The sequence below is a fragment of the Brassica napus genome, chromosome C3 (assembly GCF_020379485.1).
Source record: "Brassica napus cultivar Da-Ae chromosome C3, Da-Ae, whole genome shotgun sequence".
Taxonomy (NCBI): Eukaryota; Viridiplantae; Streptophyta; class Magnoliopsida; order Brassicales; family Brassicaceae; genus Brassica; species Brassica napus.
In genome coordinates this window covers 7,902,344-7,918,057 of record NC_063446.1, presented here as the reverse complement: position 1 = coordinate 7,918,057, position 15,714 = coordinate 7,902,344, and the positions used below count along the sequence as shown (strand labels likewise).

General features: G+C 41.9%; 1 protein-coding gene across 1 annotated transcript; it reads right to left on the bottom strand.

Moving 5' to 3' along the window:
- Positions 1-3,987: 3,987 nt before the first annotated feature.
- Positions 3,988-6,516, bottom strand: LOC106441695. Its single transcript, XM_048749355.1, has 3 exons — positions 5,974-6,516; positions 4,696-5,928; positions 3,988-4,023 (listed from the first exon to the last, which is right to left on the bottom strand). The coding sequence occupies exons 1-3, from the start codon at positions 6,514-6,516 to the stop codon at positions 3,988-3,990; spliced, it is 1,812 nt and encodes a 603-aa protein (XP_048605312.1).
- Positions 6,517-15,714: the final 9,198 nt, after the last annotated feature.

Here is a 15,714-nt window from a genome sequence, read left to right as displayed (position 1 = left end):
TTGCTTCTTTGTTTTTCTTGTGGTTAGGTAAGATGAGCGGTCGTCTGTTGCTCAATTGTGATATTATCGACAAAACACAAGGTGATTGAATGGACCACATCATTTAGGGTAGACAAAGATAGGATATATAGTGCTTTTGAAATAAAATTGCCAGGCTCGTGTGTTGGGTAAGATTAGTGGTACTCTGGTCCTCAATTATGATATTTTTGTCAAAACACATGTTGAATGGACCCACGTCATTTAAGGTTGACACAGATAGGATGTATAGTTTTTTTTTTTGTAATAAAATTGCCATGCTTATGTGTTTGGTAAGATGAGCGGTTGTTCAATTGTGATGCTATCAACAAAACAAACGTTGCATGGACCCACATCATATAGGTGTTTGATCGGAAAACGGTAATAAAGAAGATATGGGTTTTAACAAAGACGTCTTATTTATGGTCGGAGAAAACGTTCAGTCGGTTACAAGAGAAATGAAGAGAATGTGACAGAAAGGAAGCCGGTGGCTCGATGAGCTACCGGAAAAGTACAACTAGCGGCGAGATGAAGCAAAGGTGAAAACCCTAATTTAGCCGCCAAGTGTTAGTCAGTGATTTCGGATCCTTCTCTCGTTGTCTCCCCTTTCCCTTATATAGACGTCCTGATGCTTCGTCCTTGACCTAATTTACGCCATCTTGGTAGGCCTCTTCTGCTGGGCCGAGAAGCCCGTAGGCGTCCGAGCAGCCGCTGAGCCGAATATACTTTAGTCGATGACGATCGACTAAAAGTACTCAAGAGTCAAGCCGAGAGACCTGACTCTTGAGCCGACCGATCGAGCCGTCGCTCTACCTAATCCGGGCCAGGCCTTTCTATTCCTCGGGCCTTGTGGGATGGTCAAATCCATCCTCTACAGTAAGTCTCCCCCCCCCCCACTCCATTAGTGAGCGAAGTGCTTTCTGGCTCGTGATGGATTCTAAGGTTTGAAGGTTTGAGGGAATAGAAGGCCTGTCGGAAGGTTGGAGCGGTTGGTCGACGAGTCGCACAGCGTCGTTCTTTCGGAAGCGAGCAGTAGAAGCTTTCTCGCTCCTTTTGGTCGTTGTGTCGCAGAGAAGGTTCTGGCATATTTCCGCTTGAGGCTGATTAGTCGCGGATATTCGGATCCCGACTGACATGTCTAGATTAGCCGTTGGTTTATTCTGATTTTAAGATGACCGACGTCTGATTTAGACGAGAAGCTGAACCATCGCGAGGGTCCGCTGGACATTTTGGAGAGTTTCGAGGCCCATTTAGGCCCGTTTAGGCTTAATGACGACGCCTCGGATTCCCCCCCCCCCTTTTTCCTTTTTAAATGCACCGAGAAGTCGAAACGTCGCGAGGGTTCGCTGGGTTTTTAGGGAGAGTTTCGAGGCCCATCTAGGCCCGAATAGACCTAATGATGATGCCTCGAATCCCCCCTCTCATTTCCTTATAAATACGCAGATCCCTTCTCATTTCTTCAAGTTTCCTCCGTGATCAAAGGTACTTTCTCTCTCTCCTTATTTTATCTCTCTAAGTGTTATAGCCTTCATTCGACGCGTTCTTCGCCGCCTTGTTCTACCATGTCGTCAGCTCAGAGGTTATCGAGGCAGCAAAAGGGGAAATCAGTCGCGGCGGCATCAGCTCCGGCAAGGAGTCCTGACGGAGGTTGTATCGGGGATCTCGAATCGACTCATCACGAGGCGATGATGGACACAGTTGATTTGTCTCGCTCCCAGAGGCTTTTGGTCGCAGATGCTACGCGGCTTGCGAGAGAAGGGAGCGAGAATGTCGTCGTGAGGGATGCGACGGAGTGTGCGAGAGACGGACAGAGCGGGGCGGTACCCATTGACTCGATTACCTTGAGAGCTCGCGCAGTGGAAGACGATCCTTCGGAAGACGACGATTCTGAAGCCGAGTTGTTTCCGACGACCTTCTATCCCGAAGGGATTTTCGAGGAGCTTCCACGACTACATCCTGACTTATTGCGCCCTACTTTCGTGGCTGGTCAAGATTGGGACGGCGTGGACGAGACTAAGTCGACCCTGAGGAGCGTGAAGAGGGTTCTTCGGGCCAATAACGCTACAGGCGTGACCTTCCTCATTCCTACAAAGGAGCAAAGGCCTTGTTCTCCTCCGATCGGGTACCAAACGGTATACGAGTCCTACTTCCAGGATGACACTCGCTGTTGGTTCCCCATCCTGCGACTGATCACCGCGTACGCTAGGCGGCGAGATCTCGCGATTAGTCAGTTACTGAACGGCTCGCTGCGACTAGCCGTCACTCTATCAGTTCTAGCGGAGCAGATTGACGTGCCGATGAGCGTCAGGTCGTTCGAGGAGATGACCTCGATAACCGACATGAAGGACGGAACCTACTCGGTGAAGATGCGACCAAACTGCAATGTGTGCACCGGTCATCCCAACAAAACGCAGAATTGGCAGCGTTCCTATTTCTTCATCAAGTCCGACGACTCGGCTTTCGAGGAGCCTCCTCGAGAGGACTATCGGGTCTTATGGAACCGTTCTTGTGGTAGAATATCTTGTCGCGAGCTACGTCTGATTTTGTCGATCTTAACGAAACTTTCTTTTTGTTGTGCTCGCAGTCGGCCATCCCACGTCTCCAGTCTATCCTGAGGATTTCCTGAAGAGCGTTCGAGCCGTCACTTTGCTTCGAATCTACCGTTGGTCCGAGATTACCGTCGAGAGGATTTGCGAGCTTAAGGACCGGATCGCTCGAAGTGCGTTCTCTCGCCGTTTCTGGTTATTCTTTCGATCGCAAAGTTTATTTGTCGCGTCCTGACCTTTCTGCCTTATGTTTTCAGGAGAGTGGAGATCTGATCTTCCGACTGTTCTTCCTATTCGCACCAAGCGACTGGACATCTTCCCGAAGGACATCCAGAAGCAAGTTTCTAAAGCAAAGAGGATGGGAACTCTTCCTGATTTGAGCGCGATATTAGCCGCCCAGCTGGGACTGGCCAGCGAGGAGGGACCCTCGACGACGGTTCCTCGCGCTGGTGAGGTTCCCCCTTCTGGTGCTGGAAACGCGGGGAAGGGTAAAAAAAGGAAGAGGGGCGGCTCGGGAGTCGAGGGGAGCGCCGAGGAGGCGAGCGACGTTCCTCCTTCTGGCGAACCCCAGAAGAAGAAAAAGAAGAAGAGGACGAAGAAGCCCGTTGACGAGCAGTCGGAGAATCCCGAAGAACCGACTGAGACTGAGGAGGGTGATGTTCAAGAAGATGAACTTCAACCCGAAGAGGAGGCTTCTGAGGGCTGGGAGCGACATCTCACAAGCTACTATTGAGATATTCGCCGAGCAAGAGAAGAAATACGAGGAGGAAGCCGAGAAGCTTAGGGTGGGCGAGGTACCCGAGGAAGATCTCACACTTTCTCCTCTCGTATTGGACTCTCAGTTCGTGGATGCTCGAATCTTGGCGAGTCTCGATCCGTATGGGTCCAACGCCGGCCTGATCGATCCGGAGACTGCAGCGATTCTTCACGTTCCGCCTACTCATCCGACTGAAGAGCGGCGCGAAGATCCGACGCCTCTTCTTGAAGGTCCTTTGGCTGATCCAGAGATCGTCCCGAGATCAGACGAAGTGCATGTTTCTCCGGCTGCTCGTGAGTCAAGCGTCAGGGCTTCGGAGCTCTCCGTCCTCAACGATCGCGAGAGTGATCGGGAAGCTTAGTCTTTTTTGTTTGTTGTTTCTTTTGAGTCCCGGAGGACTTGTGTTGTTGCTTCTTAGACGTTTGCCTTTTAAGACTTCTACTGTGTTGTTTCTCTTTTGTTATTTCCAATTCTTCGAATCGTATTAACTGTTTGTCTTTTATCGTACTTGTCTATCAAATACATGATTTCTCAAGATTCAAAGTGACTGTTTGTTTAGTATAAACGTTATTCGAGATGTCGAATCGTTGTAGTGTTAAGCTCGTCATGACTTTGTCTCGGTCGATTTCTTTGACTCGCGATCGTTCGCCATTTGAGTTTCGTTGTTAATTATGAGTTCTCGACGTTGACGGTTCCAAATCGACCCTAACGTAATTTTCAAGCGTTCGGTAGGTCAAACCTTACTTAGTAAATTACAGGGTGAGTTGGAGTCATTGTCTCGGCCGTGTTGGTTTAAATCGCAACACAGTCGTCTCCCGTGAATACGTGTCTGATCAGGACATATCCAGCGTGGGATGCGAGTACCGATACGCTTGTTCGAGAAGCCGGGGCATGCTCGTGTCGGCATCGCTTAAGTGATCGTCTGCTACGGAGATCGATTCCTCAGGGAGGAGGTTTGTTTTTTTTTTTTTTCGGCTGGACCCCCCTTTTTTGGGCTGCCTACCTATCCCTTTGCAGGAATCAAGCCATTAATAGTTCTTAGATTGTGAGTAAAAGTGGCATTAATGGCGCATTTACTCGGTTTTTTTTTTTTTTTTTAAAGAGACCGAGTAAAAGTGGCCTTAGTGGTGCATTTACTCGGTAAGGCGTTCGTCTTGACAAAGGATGGAAGAAGAGGCGGAGATGTTTGGAGTTCCAAGCTCTCGGTACTGCTTCGCATGTTGAAGTCTCGAGGCGGTATACTCCTGGTTTGATGACTTCGACTATCTTGTATGGTCCTTCCCAGTTGGCTCCAAGCTTGCCGGCTTTCCACTCCTTAGAATTTTCGAAGACCTTTCTTAAAACAAGATTGCCCATTTCGAGGGGACGCGATTTAACCTTTTTGTTGTAGTAGCTCTCGATTTGATGCTTGTAATTCTGGATTCGGAGTACTGCTTGGTCGCGCTTTTCCTCGATGTCGTCGAGTGCGTCGAGCAGCATGTCGCGGTTGAGTTCGACGTTTTGTGGCATTCGCGATCGGCGTAAACTCGTCACGTTCACTTCTGGCGGAGCCATTGCCTCGACGCCGTAGGCCATTGAGAAGGGTGTAGCCTTCGTCGCTCCGCGAGGAGTTGTTCTGTGGGACCACAGGACACCGTCTAGTTCATCTGCCCAGCAACCTTTCTTTAAGTCGAGTCGTTTCTTCAGACCGTCGATGATGGTCTTGTTCGTCGACTCGGCTTGGCCGTTACTTTGCGGGTTTCTCGGGGTCGACATGTTGAGTCGAATTCGCCATCTGTCGCAGAATCCCTTGAAATGATGCGAGATGAATTGTGAACCGTTGTCTGTAATGATCTCGTATGGGAGCCCATGTCGGCATATTATGTTCTTCCAGATGAAGTTTTGCACCTCCTTGTCGGTGATGTTGGCGTAGGCTTCGGCTTCAACCCATTTGGTGAAGTAATCTGTGAGGACTAGAATGAACTTCTTTTGGCGAGATGCCGGCATCAGACCGATGATGTCCATTCCCCATTGCATGAATGGGTATGGAGCAGTTAGGGTATGAAGGAACTCCGTTGGGCTGTGTAAGGTGGAAGCATGATGCTGGCATTTATCGCACTTGCGCACGTATGTCTCGCAGTCGGCGTTCATGGTTGGCCAGTAGAATCCGAGATTCTTTACTTTTAATGCGAGAGCTCGTCCGCCCGAGTGATTGTCTGCTGCTCCTTCATGTGTTTCGGCCATGACTAGTCTCGTTTCTTCGTCGGAGATACATTTGAGTAGCACCTTCGTTGCGGTCCATCGGTGTAGTTCCCCATCCATGACAACGTAGTGTGCGCTACGTCGCTTCAGTCGCCAAGCGTCCCATTTCTCGGTGGGTAATAAACCTTCAGCGAGGTAATCGATGAGTTCCTTGCGCCAATCTGTTGGCTGATCATCCTGCGAAGGAGGTTCTGCTTCATCGATGTCCATCGCTTCGCTAATCGCTGCTGCGATCACAGTCTGTTCCACCTTCGTGTCGATGCTCGGTTTCTCGATTTTATGGATTGGGATTGTCCTCTTGACTTGATCGTGTAGCTTGCTTCCTAGAGCAGCGAGGGCGTCGGCACAGACTTTTTCTCCGCGAGGAACCTTCGTGAGTTCGAAGAACTCGAAGTCTCGCGTGAGGTCTTGGACGAGTTTGAGGTAGGCGTCCATCCTTTCGTTGCAGACGTCGTAATCGCCGAGGTACTGGCTTACGACAAGTTGAGAGTCGCAGTAAGCGCTGATTCTTTTGGCTTTCACTGCCTTGGCGAGACGGAGCCCTGCGATGAGGGATTCGTACTCAACTTCGTTGTTTGACGCCGCAAAACCAAAACTGAATGACTGCCGGATGAGTTCTCCTGTTGGTGATTGCAGTTGCACTCCTGCCCCCGACCCTTTACTCGTGGATGAACCGTCGACGTGTAGGATCCAGTTTAAACTTGGTAGGATGAGGTCTTGCTCCAGCTCTGGTGTTAACTCGATCAAGAAGTCGGCAATGACCTGTGACTTTGCTGCTGTGCGATTCTTGTACACGATGTCATGTTCGCTCAGGTCCATCGCCCATTTAGTCAACCGTCCTGACTGGTTTGTATTCTGCATAACCGTTCGGAGTGGTTGGTTGGACAGTAATTCAATCGTGTGCGACTGAAAGTAGGGTCGCAGTTTCCTGGCCGAGGTGACGACAGCTAAGGCCATCTTTTCGAGTGTTGGGTATCTCGTCTCCGGCTCGGACATTCTTTTACTTGTGTAAAAGATTTGTTTCTGTTCTCCCCGGTCTTCTCGAATGAGCACGCTGCTGACGGCGGAGGATGTGACGGCTATGTAGAGAGACAATGTGTCGCCGGCTTCTAGCTTTGATAGTACTGGGGGGTTGTGAGGTAATGCTTGAGTTGATTGAACGCCTCCTCGCACTTTTCGTCCCAGATGAACCTCTTGTTGCCCCTTAGTAGCTCGTAGAAGGGAAGACACTTATCGGTTGATCGCGAGATGAACCTGTTGAGAGCTGCTATGCGTCTTGTTAGTCGCTGTACTTCGCGGCTGTTCTTTGGGCTTGGAAGGTCGAGGATCGCCGAGATCTGCTTGGGGTTAGCCTCGATTCCTCGTTGAGTGACAATATAGCCGAGGAATTCTCCCGAAGTGACACCGAAGGTACACTTGGCCGGGTTGAGCTTCATCCCGTAGTCATTCAAGATCTTGAAGCAGTCGCGTAAGTTGTTTAGGTGATCGTCGGCCTTGAGCGATTTGACTAACATGTCGTCGATGTACACTTCCATGGTGTTGCCTAGCTGATCAGCGAACATTCGGTTGACGAGTCGCTGATAAGTCGCGCCGGCGTTCTTTAGCCCGAAGGGCATCACCTTGTAGCAGTAGGTCCCTCTGTCGGTGATGAATGCCGTCTTCTCGCGATCGTCGGGATGCATCAAGATCTGGTTGTATCCCGAGAAAGCGTCCATGAAGGTTAGGAGTTCGTTACCAGCAGTTGATTCGATGAGACGATCGATATCAGGGAGTGGGTAACTGTCCTTTGGGCACGCCTTGTTGAGGTCCGTGAAGTCGACGCATATGCGCCATTTGCCGTTTTTCTTTTTGACGACAACCGGGTTGGCCAACCATTCGAGGTATCGGACTTCGGTTATGAAACCCGCGTCGAGGAGCCTATCGACTTCTTCGTTTACTGCTTTAGATCGTTCTGGACCGAGTTTTCGTCGCTTCTGTCGGATGGGTCTGAACGTCGGGTCGACGTGCAGTTCATGGGACGTAACTGCGGGGTCGATCCCCTTCATGTCGGAAGTCTTCCAGGCGAACGTCGAGGCATTGTCCTTGATGAAAGAGATGATCCTTGAACATACGTCGTCGGACAGGTAGACGCCAACTCGGATGATTTTCGTCGGGTCGGATTCATCAATTGCGACTTCGCGAACTTCCTCCTTCTGGGGGTATATCTTGTTGAGTGGTTTACTGACGGAGTTGACAAGGGAAGCTTGTTGCTGCATCTTTACAGTTGCGATCAGTAGTTCTATCGCGGCTTGTTGATCTCCCCGAATCGTCTGAGTTTTGCCGTCTTTTCCGGGAAATTTGACGCATTGATGATAAGTCGAAGGGACGACTTGCATGGAATGCAGCCATGTTGTTCCGAGTTTGGCATTATAGGGTGCTTTGGCGCGGATGACGGAGAACTTGACGGTGCGGGTTATACCACCTGCGTAAACTGGAAGGCGAATTGTCCCGATCATTTGCTCTGAGGCTCCGTTAAAGCCGGTGAGCGTGCGAGAGGAAGGCTTCATATCCCTTAAATCAACTCCCATTTTGTCTAGTGTGTCGCGAAAGATGAGATCGACTGAGCTGCCGGTATCAATAAGGACTTTTGCGACCAGACATTCGCCGATGTCAAGGTCGACGAGGAGAGGATCGTTATGTGGCATGTGGACGCCCTTGGTGTCTAGTGCCGAAAAAGTGATCTTGTGATCATTTTCGACTGGAGAAGGCCACTTCTGAGAGGTGGTTGCTTGACGTTTGTAATCTTTGATGGCTCGAACCGAGTCACCGCAAGGTGGTGATCCGCCCATTATGACACTAATGTGCGGGGCTCGGGTAGCTCGCATTGATTCGAGTTGCTTCCTCAAATCGTCAGTTGTGTTCTCGAATGTAGGAATTTCTGCGGGCTGTTTCTTTTTTGATTCGATACGTCGTCGCAGATCGGACCCTTTCGAACGGTTGAGTTGGATTCGCAGGTCGTCGGCCTTCGAATTGAGCTGGTCGCGAAGATCGCCAGTTTGACCGACTCTCCGAGCGTTGCATTTTGAGATAGTCGCACGGAGGTCGTCGGTTCCTGTGTTTTCGTTCGTGGCGCTTTTTCGCTTTAATAGAATGCGCAGGTCTTTATCTGTTTTCGAGGGAGCGAGAGACTGCTTATCCTTGCTGTCCAATTTATCGCGCAGATCTGGTTGCACTGTCTGGATGTCGTCATCAGAGGAGTCGCAAGGGCGAGAGAGTATGACTTCCACTCGTCGCCGGTGACGCGGGTGTTCATCTTCTGACGAATCGTTGGCGGGGCCGACGTTGTTGACAGGAGTGCGCTCAGGGCTTGCTCTTTCCTCGCTCGGGGCCGTGTTCTTTTGAGACTTCTGTGCCTTCTTCTCCTTGCTCTTACTCCAACTTTTGGTGTTTTTCGGGGTCGTAGGAGAGGTGGGCATTTGGATTGTCCCATTAGTGATCTCGTCGAAAAACTGCCCGATGAGGACCTTGCATTCCTTCGTATCATGGGAATCCCTTTTGTGGTAGAGGCACCATTTTTTTGGCTCCTCAGAGTTTGAACTCGCTGGTTCGGATGAGGTTGACTGCTTCGGAGTGGAGTCTCGATCCCAGTGGTTCCAGCCTTTCTCTCGCGTGATGGCTGCTGATTTTGGAGATTCCTCATCACCGACCGAGCTAACGTAGCCTCGCTTCTGAGAGGTATTTCCACCGGAGGAGTGCTGGCGGGGCTCGGGCGGGTGTCGTTTGTTCGGGAGGGTCGCTGTTTCGCTGCTGCTTCTTTTGTGAACTTTGCTCTGGTGTCTTCTTCCATGCGGATAAAGTTGTGCGAGCGAGCGATGGCGTCGGAGACAGATTTTGTCGGGTATCGGTAGAGTTCCTGACGGAATGTGGAGTCGACGTGCAAGGTGTTCATCAAAGATTCGCGGCGATATGGTCAGGGATATCAATCTTCGAGACAATAGCTTTGAATTTCTCCATGAAGTCGCGGAGACTTTGGTCGCTGGCGTGAGTGAGGTTCCACAAATCTGACACGGTCGCTTCCTGGTTGGTGAACATGATATAGTTCTTAAGGAAAGCCATCGAGAGGTCGTGGAAACAGTCGACGGAGTTTTCTCTGAGGCCGGTGAACCAAGTAAGGGCCGGTCCATCTTCTGGAGTTTCGACGAAGAGTTGGCAAAAGCCGGCGTCTTTGTCTTCGTCGGTCAGGTTTGCGCGTCGCATCGCTATGTTGAAAGACGTGACGTGAGTAGAAGGATCAGAGAGGCCTTTGAAGGTTGGAAGACGGAGTTTCTCCATCTTCTGGAGCCGCACGCCGGTAACCTTTTGCGTGAAGGGTGTACGAAGAGATTCCGCGAGTACATGCTCGATTTGGGGCGCGGACGTCGTCACCTGGTGGATCTTCGAATTGATGTCGAGGACCGACTGTTTCAACGCGGCTAGTTCGCTTGCGGTGTGCGCGTTGATGTCGTTACCGGCGCTTTGGTTATCGTTATCCCGCGTAGGTGCTACGTCGGTGTTTCGTTCTGTGGCGAACAGGTGTCGACGATACTGCGCCGTTGAAGCTTCGGCGTTTGCAGCGAGAGGAGCAAGGATCTTTGCTATCGCTGTGATTTGGTCAACTGCCGCCTTCTGCGCCGCTTCTTGTAGGGCAAGGCGTGCCAGGATAGTTTCCATAGACGCAGGATGGGGAAGTGGAGTTACTGGTGTAGGTGTAGGTGTCACCTCTGGAGCTTCGCGCTCCTCGCCTGACGAAGAACTGTCGTTGTTAACGACCATAGTTCTGACGTTACTTTGCTAGTTGCCCCACGGTGGGCGCCAGCTGTTTGATCGGAAAACGGTAATAAAGAAGATATGGTTTTTAACAAAGACGTCTTATTTATGGTCGGAGAAAACGTTCAGTCGGTTACAAGAGAAATGAAGAGAATGTGACAGAAAGGAAGCCGGTGGCTCGATGAGCTACCGGAAAAGTACAACTAACGGCGAGATGAAGCAAAGGTGAAAACCCTAATCTAGCCGCCAAGTGTTAGTCAGTGATTTCGGATCCTTCTCTCGTTGTCTCCCCTTTCCTTTATATATACGTCTTGATGCTTCGTCCTTGACCTAATTTACGCCATCTTGGTGGGCCTCTTCTGCTGGGCCGAGAAGCACGTAGGCGTCCGAGCAGCCGCTGAGCCGAATATACTTTAGTCGATGACGATCGACTAAAAGTACTCAAGAGTCAAGCCGAGAGACCTGACTCTACCTAATCCGGGCCAGGCCTTTCTATTCTTCGGGCCTTGTAGGATGGTCAAATCCATCCTTAGAGGTTACATATTTTATATATATATATATATATATAGTATTTTGAAGTTATTCGTGATCTTTCTATTTTGGGTGCAATTCATGATCTGCTTTAGTTTTCTGTCCAAACCATCATTTTTATAATCCCTGATTGTTTAATCTAAATATTTGTTATTTATATATCCGGTAAAATTTATATTTTAACCTAAAATTCAATTTACATAAATAAATAAAATTAATAAAAATAATAATAATAAAGAAGCCTAAAATTTAGACAAAACAATAATATTTATTACAAATTTTATTAAAAATAATAAATCAATATTGTAAAATCTGCAAAGATAAAAATAATTAAAATATATATATATATATATAAATCTGTAAAAAAAATCATCTTTTAAAATTTAGTACTTGTGATTTAATTTATTTTTAATGGGCTAGAAGAGGATTTGCACCTTCTACAGACTAATATATATATATCCAACAAAATTTTATTTTGATGTTAAAATTCTATTAAAATCTAAATTATTAAAGATACAAATTTTAAACTAATATTAACAATTATCTAACTTCAATATCCATATTGAAAATTGATGTATTAAACTATATTATTTTGTTTCAGTTTTTTTTATTTATTTAAGAGATGTAAATTTTGGATCATAATCTTCTCTAAAAAAAACCAAACTATCTCATTATATAACTTGTATTTGAAATAAAGCACTTCTTGTAGTTATAGATAGAAAAGAATCTTAAAGGCATTGAAAGTATTAGAGGCAATTACAACTCCAAAACATCAACAAAATAACAACATCTAATAAATATCATATATTATCAATAAATTGATCTTATAAACTGTGACACAAAATATAAAAATAATAAATTACAAAAATTACCTTTGTATTCTCGCATACATTACAAATGCAATAAATTACAAATACAATGCCTCATTAATTAGATTCAAAAAATTAAATTAGCATCAGGACACAAATATAGCATAATATAAAGTAAACATTCAATAACACTTATGTTGTGTCACTTATAGTTAATCTAATCTAATATATTAAAACTGAAGTACATTTATAAATTAAACCATGTTTCATCTTAATAATTACTCTTTTTGCCACTGGCCTCATCTCTGCACCTTTAGTGATCATTATAAGACCTTCACGTCATTTAACAATAATGCTTAACCAGCCCATTTCAATTTATTTATCCAATAAGTACATGATCTCTCAAAGACTCAAACCAAGCATAACTCGATATATAGCCACCAACATTCTCTGCATAAATCGGTTTATAACAATTAAAAAATCAAGCATACAAAATCAAGTGAACATAAAATTATTATTATACATCATATTATATTATTCTAAATTTATTATTATCATTATCAAAGAATGATTTTGATTTTGATGTAAATTTGGATGTCCAATCCCTGTATGATGCGGTTCACAACTTTTAATAAACTAGGAATGTCAAACCAAATACATCAGAATCTTAATGTTCAAATTTTAAAATATACAAAAATTCATTATAAAAATCTTAAACCAAAATCGTTCGACATACATACATATAGAAATGTTTGAATTGTATTCAATATACTACTCCCAATCTTAATTAGCTCCACATAATATTCCTAAAATCAAGCACATTCCATCTAACTTAGCATAAAGATACCCTTATTTTTTTAATATTGTGTACCAAAAGGGTGTCAAACTTAAGAAAGACAATTAATCTTCAAAAGAATAACTTGACTTTTTTTATTTCTTAAATACTATCACATAAATCAAATTTAATGATTGATATTTTCTTTGAAGTTTTATTTCCTATAAAAACTTTCGATGAAATACCTATTTGTTAAAATGTATCAATCAACAAATATACTCAAACAACGAATATTATATGTATTAAACCACCTTATAATTGAATTTGTAAAGTGTTGTTATTAATTTAAATATCTAAAAGTCTGCTTAACATACCAAATATATTATACGTTTTAAAATATCAGATTTTTTTTAATTAATTGTTCCAATATACGTATATTCCTATTCCTATTCCTAAACCTGTAAATCATGCTAAACTAGATATTTAGTTTAGATTTCTTTTTGCATCGTACACCCACAAGAACAATATATATAGAATTCCTTCAGCAAGATTTCTACTCGTATAACAACCAAAACATGCCTAGCAAAACAAGTATTACTCCTCTCCAAAATGTCAAATCTTTTAAAACCAGATTGCCCATTCAAGTAAAATTCCTAATTGCTTATTACTGATATAAATAACTGTCAAATTATTTTTTTAAATAAATTATTTATAAAAAATGTGATTAAAGCATATTTGAATACAATATCCAATTGGAAAATTTTATAACAAGATAAATATTTATAAAAATGGCTAAAACCATAAACTGTTCAAGACTATATAAAATTATTGTCGATTTATGTATAAGATTTTTGTGTTTACAGAAAAAAATTAAATGTCTAATATTGGTAAATGTTTAAAATATATACATTCAACAATATAAAATAATTCTTTTTACAATAACAAAATTCAAGTTAACATCCGCATTCACAATATGACCAATCTATACTATTAAAGCAAAATTCCTAATAGGATTCTGCCATTAGTTTTCAATTTATTTACATTGTCATGTCATTGCTTATTTTAAAGATCTTTTCAATTAATTTCACTCATTTAATAAGGAAACAAATCTTTTGAAAATAATTTTGTTTACATAATATACAAGTTTGTTTAGATTATTTGTAAATAATAAGTGTTTAGTTCGTTTATAAATAAGCAATTAATTATTGCTATTAGGTAAGTGTTTTTAACATTAAATCATTTATGGATTTATTTACACTAACATATCTCATTTTACAGCATGAATTTTTCTTTTCAGGTTATAATATAAAATCAGTTGGAAATTAAACCATATAAATCTATACTATTAAAGCAAAATCCCTAATAGGATTCTGCCATTAGTTTTCAATTTATTTACATTGTCATGCCATTGCTTATTTTAAAGATCTTTTCAATTAATTTCACTCATTTAATAAGGAAACAAATCTTTTGAAAATAATTTTGTTTACATAATATACAAGTTTGTTTAGATTATTTGTAAATAATAAGTGTTTAGTTCGTTTATAAATAAGCAATTAATTATTGCTATTAGGTAGGTGTTTTTAACATTAAATCATTTATGGATTTATTTACACTAACATATCTCATTTTACAGCATGAATTTTTCTTTTCAGGTTATAATATAAAATCAGTTGGAAATTAAACCATATAAATTTTATTTAAATAAAATGATTACTATTTTCATAGTATTGATATTTCAAAAAAATCGGTTGTTTAGTATTTTGAAATACAGTTCGATAAAAATGAAGTAATTGGAATAATTGATAAACATGAAAATTTATTGGGTTAGAAAAATTTATTTTCATTATATAAATTACATAATATTATATAAAATAAATTAATATAATATTCATGGCATCGAAAACATATATATACCAAAATTAAAAAAATATGAGAATAATTAATATATTTTTTACATAGTATATCTTTAGAATGGGTTAAAATTTAATATAATTTATAGTATATATGTGCCAAAAATAAAAATATTAACACAACAAAAAATAAAATATCAAAAATTAAAGTTTTTTTAGAAAATAATCCCGCAATTTGAAATCGCGGGTCAAAATCTAGTAACATTTAAAACACTAGACATTAGAATAAAGTACTAATGAACGAAGAAAACATAAGTAGGACACACCAATTACATAATAACACACTATGATATAGAAACTAACCACTAAGACTTTTTTTCCGTATTGATGTCCAAATATTTCTTAAAATTATTTAAAGTAATTTATTTGCCTAATCTTTTAGGAAATCATTACAATGAGTTATTTTATTGTTTTATAAAAGTTTATCTTACAAGATATAAGATTAATTTTATTATATTATATAGTTAATCATTTACTCAGATCAAAAAAAAAAACTGAAATCATTTAGATCGGAAGTTACCAATAAAATGTTCACAGTAGATGTGGAAATCCTTGTTCCCGGATTAACATCAAATCGTATAACTAATGGAAATCAATAAAGAAAGATAAAATATTATAGTTATATCGTTATTTAACAACAATAATTCAAATGAAACCATTTTTTTATTTTTTAAATGTATTCACTACCTGACAAATAACGTCTAATAAGTAACTAGTGAATTAAAAAAAGAGTTATTCTTGGGTTCACCCCTAGGGTGAACCAACCAATAGAAAATTTTCATTTTAAATCTAGTATCTTTTAATTAAGGAAACCAAATAACTTGTCAAATTATATTATTTTTTCAAAATAAAATTTAAAAATAAATAAAAATAATATATAAAAAACGAATTCAAAAAAAAAAATGTTGTCAACAAAACACTAAACCCTAATACTAAACCCTAAACTCTAATCCTAAACCCTAAATCCTTGGGTAAACCCTAAATCTTTGGGTAAACCCCTAAACCCTTGGAAAAACACTAAACATGTTGTCAACAAAACACTAAACCCTAAACTCTAATCCTAAACCCTAAACCCTTGGGAAAACCTTAAACCCTTGGGTAAACCCTAAACTCTTGGGTAAACCCTAAACCCTTAGGTAAACCCTAAACCCTTGGAAAAACACTAAACATTTGGATAAATTCTAAATTCTAAATCTTAAACACTAAACTCTAAATCTTAAAAAAAAATATTTTTTTTAAATAATCTTTTTTTAGAACTATTGTTATTTCTCTTTATTTAATTTTTTATTTTTTATTTTAAAAGCATAATATAATTTGGTAAGTTATTTTGTTTCCTTAATTAAAA

What these genes read in the sequence shown, in the direction of transcription:
- LOC106441695 (XM_048749355.1), bottom strand. Translation starts at nt 6,516, where the DNA reads ATGGCCTTAGCTGTCGTCACCTCGGCCAGGAAACTGCGACCCTACTTT. An exon ending in TGGACGCCTACCTCAAACTC is followed by an intron (nt 5,929 to 5,973) that starts GTCCAAGACCTC and finishes GAACTCACGAAG; the next exon opens with GTTCCTCGCGGAGAAAAAGT. An exon ending in AGAGCTACTACAACAAAAAG is followed by an intron (nt 4,024 to 4,695) that starts GTTAAATCGCGT and finishes AAATTACGTTAG; the next exon opens with GGTCGATTTGGAACCGTCAA.